Source organism: Coptis chinensis, chromosome 8 (assembly GCF_015680905.1).
Source record: "Coptis chinensis isolate HL-2020 chromosome 8, ASM1568090v1, whole genome shotgun sequence".
Classification (NCBI taxonomy): Eukaryota; Viridiplantae; Streptophyta; class Magnoliopsida; order Ranunculales; family Ranunculaceae; genus Coptis; species Coptis chinensis.
Window position 1 is genome coordinate 62237781 of NC_141463.1, and position 5778 is coordinate 62243558.

Sequence of the window (5778 nt, forward strand, 5' to 3'; positions counted from 1 at the left end):
TTAGGATGTGATTTTGATCACTTATCCATTTTTTTTGTCTTATTTGCTAAGAGACTAGCAAAAGGCTAGTTGGGAGTTGTGATAAGTGCTCAAAAAGTGCTATTTAACCCTCGATTATGCCTCTTGTTTAGCTATCTTAGTGGACTAATAGTGTTTGTAAGTTATGTTTTATGATTCAACAGGTGAAAGGGAGAGTTTTGTGGAATATTAGAGAAAAAAGGGTAAAACGGAGCAATTCGGAGCATTAAGGATCACATGAGAAGCCCGTGGACAATCATGGAGAAAGCCAAGGAATTGGAGCTATTAAAGATGCGACTTGGACCTATTTGAAAGTCTATTTGGAAGCCCAAGGCCAAAGGATTCGTTGCTTGGACCAAAGCCCGCAAAAAAGGATAGAAGGATCGAGCGTCCAGACGCATTGCTTGCGTCTGAGACACATGAATAGTGCATCTAGATGCATGAATCGACAATATAGCCAATTCCTTCTCAGTTAGAGACGAAGTTGGACTCTGAAAGAAGTCTATTTGTATTAGGAAACAAATGACGGTTTGAAATGCTCCTAGAGCTCATTGTAACCTCTATAAATAGAGGACCTAAGTGCCTCATGTAATTTGCCAATTCACTTATATTCTTGTCTCCAGAACTTGAGACAGAGAGATTAATAATAAAAGATCGGTTTTAACTAGCTGAGTCTTAATAAATTAGTCTTTCTAGTCTTATGTCCTTCGACTTTTCTTTTTCTCGTTTTTCGTGTTCTTCCTTCTCTATAGAAGGCTAATCTTCTCTTTCAAGGGAGGAGATGAAGCCAGTGCTTAAGGTTTAATGATTCTTTTGGTTCATGGTGTTCTTCAATCAGGTTAGTTCTTTATGTTTTTATTTATTAGTTCCATTGCCCACACCAGGGGATGGAAGTATAGAATAGGGTTTATGTTTTGCAATATTAATATCATGCTAGTGTTCTTTACTTTTCTTCTAGTAGTACAGTTTTTAGAGTTAGGGAAGTATTCTTTGTGTTGCCTTTAGAAGGGGGTAGCTCAGGGGTGGCTACCTAGGGAAGTATTCTTTGTGTTTGCCTTAAGTGGTGATTCATTGAATGGCCGCCCTATTAGGAAGTACTCCTTGATGTTGCTCTTGGTAATACATTGAATGGCTGCCCGAGCTTACATAAAAGGAAAGAAGATATTAATTACATAAACATAGGAACAACTATAAGTAGAGTTAATTGTTAACGATGTTTCGTCCAAGAGGGCATCGGCACTCGCTCGATTGCCTAATTGTAGTCTACTTGTAAGAACAACCATGAAGTAGAAGGTCATAGATTAAAAGTATTGGTGGATTCTAATATGTTGAATTCCCTCTCTTATAAATTCTCAATAGTTTAGTTAATTTAGTTTAGTTTAACATTAGAATCTAAAATCTCTACAATCATAGTTTTTAATTCCTTAAACCCCCTTTCCAGTCCTGTCCTTCACATAACATACACTGAAAAGTGGAACGATACCCTACTCATCCTTTACTTATTGAGGGATAATTAGGTTTTGATACGCTTCTGTTTTGTTCAACGACCATACACCATCTACATACACAAAAAGAGGCAAGGTCACACTACTAAAAGAAGGGCTTTTTGTGTCACTTATTTTTTTTGTCTTGTGTCACTTACTATAAAAAAGTGACATACAGAGTTTTGATGTGTCACTTTTATATGGAATGAGAGCTGATGTGTTGCTTCTAGGAAAAGTGACACAAGTAATTTTATTTTTTGTGTCTCATTATTTGAACGTGACACTAGAGGTTTGACTTGTTGTGTCACTTCTGGGTGTAAAAAAATCGAAAACAAAATTAACAAATTATCGAAATAAATAAGTGACACTAGCAATTGCTTATGCCACGAAATTGAAAGTCGTGATTTGGGCCAAAAAGAATTAACTTACTAAACCTAAAAGGAAAAGAAAAGAACACTTAGGATTAAAAAAAAAAAAAAAAAAAAAAAAAAAACTCTGTCTCGCAAAAACGCTGAAGAGACCTCACCGTTATTCCGCCCAAGAGATTATGACATTTGAAAGCATGTCAAAGCATGGGCAGGGGCCTCGTCTTTTGGGACGATTCCCAACTGGCAGTGTTGAGGAATTCATACATGCTCGGGTAATATGCTATTTTGATTTCTAATTTTGAGTCGTTTTTAGGAGGAAATTGTAGAATGTTTATAGCCATTCTTAAATTGACATCATTACGGTTATGTGTTTGATAGAACGCTCTTTACACACATTTATTGGTTTTCAGTTACTTATTTCCTTAAGTCCGAGGTCCACAGTCCAAGTCCAAAGTCCAAAGTCCAACGTCCGTATAGTCGTACGTTTTAGTCAAGTTACCTTACTCACGTGGGATTGGTAGGATAGGTCGAGTAAGGGGATCGTCCAAACCTTAGGGCTCGGATAGGTTCACAACCGAGTTACACTTTAAGTGAGTAGGATTTTTAGGTTTCTTTTTTTTTGGTTGGTTTTTAATTAAAATAACGGTAATGCAAATAAAATAAATTACTACAGTGATTATATATAGGTAAACAAAAGTAGAGAAACAGGGAGAGAGTTAATCATGCTCATGCAAGAATCATTTTTCAACAGTTTTTATTACTAAATCACTACATCTCTAATTCGTCTCGTTTCGGAGACGACGTCGAGTATTGATCCCTAGTGCATGCCCACATCTCTAGGTCGCATTTCACTAGCATAAGGAGTTTCGATAATACCTCATCTCTGGTATATTATTTCAGCTCCTAGCACAAGTTCACATCAGTCGATTTGGGCCATTTGGAGAGTCGTCACACCGAGAGTCGCGTCGACACGACATTTTGGTCGCGCCACAGACTGTTCTGGAGCATCAGCACTCCAACTTTGTACAGTCTCAGTCATTTTGGGACCGGATGTTAATTCTATGCCTAATTCCTAAGTAGTGATTCTAGAATATTAACGAGTCAATCCGGATTTTCACACGAAGGCATAACCCTCCCCACCGAGGGATTAGCTCATCATCATAGTAGGAATAATAAAACTTCTGTATACATTAAGTAAATAAATGCGGACGTAAAATTAAACAAGACAAGAAATGACTGTTATTAAGGGTAAAATAACTTCTTGTATTAAGTCAAAAATAAAAATGGCGGAAGGTAAGTAATCAAGAAAGAAAACTAAACGTAGCTAAAGTATTAATATCTTTGAAGACCTTATAATGAAGGCGCACCCCTTCATATATATATAAATTTACAAGAGTGACCCGTGAATATTTAAGGTTTTGTTTTATGCTAATTGAATGGTTCAAACCAAACTTTGTTTTCAACCGTTTTAAGTTTTGTCCTTTTGCCATTTTAAGGTTTTGTTTTAGCTTATGTTAATTCAAACCACCGGTTTGAATTGGTGCGTATCTTCTCTCTTGCCGGATGGTATCAATTTGAAACCATCATTTGCCACCCGCCTATCTTTGACTCATCATGCCTTCGGGCCAAGAGTGTGTCCACTTAATGTGTCCATGGCGGCCCCGAAATTGGCATTTTACTACTTTTGTCCTTCTTGCGAGAGTTCGTCGCCTCGTCGCTATGGCAGCTTCACTAGCCAACGCCGGCACCTAGATTTATCCGATTTGAGCTTGAAGTTTCCTCGCCTCTTTATATGTGGGCCTGTCTTGTAATTTGGTTCTCGTTTTTTGGAAACTTCGACTCTAGTCAGGCTTTGTTGGGTTTTACGGGGATTGAGCGGGAATTCCAATATTCCCGTATTCTTGTACTTGGCAGCTTTACTAGCCAACATCGGCACCTAGATTTATCCGATTTGAGCATCGGAAATTTGCTGCTTCTTCATATGTGGGCCTGTTCCGCACTGGTTCTATTCTTTTGGAAACTTCGGCTTCACGGGGTCGAGTGGGAAACTCCAAATATTCTCGTATTCCTGTACTTTGATGCATGTTTTATCACTATATTCATTTTAATTGCGGAAACCTGCAAAAGTACGAAAATATAATTATTACATGATTATTAAACACATAATCGACCAAAATGCTATGTCTCTCGGGGTTTAATATTACAGTTTTGGGTGCTTATCAGTGTTCTATTGGAATTTCAGACATTATCAGCCACTGACTTGCGTGACGCAGAAATATCTGCTTTGATAGCAACCAAACTTAGGGAGTTCCATGATCTTCACATGCCCAGTCCAAAAAATGTAATGCTTTGGAACAGATTGAGGTACACATTTGTTCCCCCGAAGCTATTAAATTTTTGATAAGCTCGCTCCTGTTAGTATTAAATTTTTGAAGTTGAATGATCCGTTTCTTGTTTCCTCCAGAAATTGGTTGTGCGCATCTAAGCGGTTATGTTCCCTTGACGAAGTGAAAGCATTTAAGTTGGATGCCATAGAGATGGAAATTTCTAGATTGGAAAAGGAGTTATCAGGGGAAAACCAAAGCATAGGATTTTGTCATAACGACTTGCAATATGGGAATATCATGATGGACGAAGAGACCAGAGTAGTAACTATAATTGTAAGTTCATATACTCAAATTGTTAATTGTGCACACAGACACGTTATCTCACAGTCAACATTGTTCAACGATGGTTTTTCTTATGATGGTTTTGTGAGAGTAAGAAATTTTTTATATTTGTTATATAGTTTTGTATTAAAAAGGAGTTGTAAGAGAATAATCAAGGTCGCTTTACCATGAGCATGTCTGTTGGACATGAGAAAGTTCAAATGTTCCTATTGGACTCTATAGAGTCTCTTATCTCTAGAACTCTATAAATATATAAACTGCTAGATATTTCACATGCCATAAACCTAGATATATTATAGAAAGCTTCCACAACATATCTATAAAGAAACTCTCGGTAGAAAACATCTAAGGAACAATCTAGTTCTTGGGTCAAATTATGGGCCTATATCTAGGGAATTTATGGTTAAACCATTGGGCTGTAACATATCCCCTCCCCCCTCCGGTTTTTTGTTTGCAATTACAAAGGGAAGATAAATTAATTTAAAGTTCAATATGTTACTGATTCTTTATTCTTTACAGGACTACGAGTATTTGTGTTACAATCCCATAGCGTTTGATCTTGCAAATCACTTCTGTGAAATGGTGGCAGATTATCATTCTGAAACACCTCATGTTCTTGATTATGATAAATACCCAGGTCAGTTGAGAAAAATCTGTTATTTAGATGCTTCTTTTCTAAAATGCTAAAGCTATATTATGCATGCATGCACCATAAAACGTTCCACTCCAACCATAACTAATTACTTCCAGTCGTTATGGGTTGCTTATGCAACAGGTTTAGAGGAGCGTGAAATATTTGTGCGTGCATATCTGAATTCTTCAGGTTAGTCGACTATGTTCTGCTATTGCATGTCGCTACCAGATATACAAGTAAGCCCTGAACCGTGTCGGACTTGATTTAAAACACGAACAATAGGAAGGGCACATTACAATTTTATTTAAAACATGGTTATTCACTTGTGGGAATTCTTGCCTAAGGATATGTTGGAAGTATTGTTGCAGTTATTAGCTGTTAATCCCAAGCCTGAGCTCAAACTATCCCAAAATCAAGTCAAAGGCCTTATTTTTCTCTGCATTATTTTTCAAACTTTCACCATTTATATTTGAAAACTGATTATTATATGGAGAAATGCTAAGGAGCCACCCCCCTTTAAAAAAGTTATGTCTAATGCTCGGCCCTAGATGGCGTTGTTTTCTTTGCTTGGGAATCCAGTCAACCACAGAACCTTTTCTTTTGAA

General features: G+C 37.2%; 1 protein-coding gene across 1 annotated transcript; it reads left to right on the forward strand.

The window, feature by feature from the left end:
- The first annotated feature begins 1995 nt into the window (after positions 1-1995).
- Positions 1996-5410, forward strand: LOC147482309 (putative choline kinase 2). The gene is made up of 5 exons (XM_086578192.1): positions 1996-2142; positions 4113-4234; positions 4290-4530; positions 5059-5176; positions 5315-5410. Exons 1-5 carry the CDS (start codon positions 2050-2052, stop codon positions 5365-5367), a joined length of 627 nt encoding a protein of 208 aa, XP_086434318.1. The 5' UTR covers positions 1996-2049; the 3' UTR covers positions 5368-5410.
- The last annotated feature ends 368 nt before the right edge of the window (positions 5411-5778 follow it).

What these genes read in the sequence shown, in the direction of transcription:
- LOC147482309 (XM_086578192.1), top strand. Translation starts at nt 2,050, where the DNA reads ATGACATTTGAAAGCATGTCAAAGCATGGGCAGGGGCCTCGTCTTTTG. An exon ending in CCAGAGTAGTAACTATAATT is followed by an intron (nt 4,531 to 5,058) that starts GTAAGTTCATAT and finishes TATTCTTTACAG; the next exon opens with GACTACGAGTATTTGTGTTA. An exon ending in TGATTATGATAAATACCCAG is followed by an intron (nt 5,177 to 5,314) that starts GTCAGTTGAGAA and finishes CTTATGCAACAG; the next exon opens with GTTTAGAGGAGCGTGAAATA.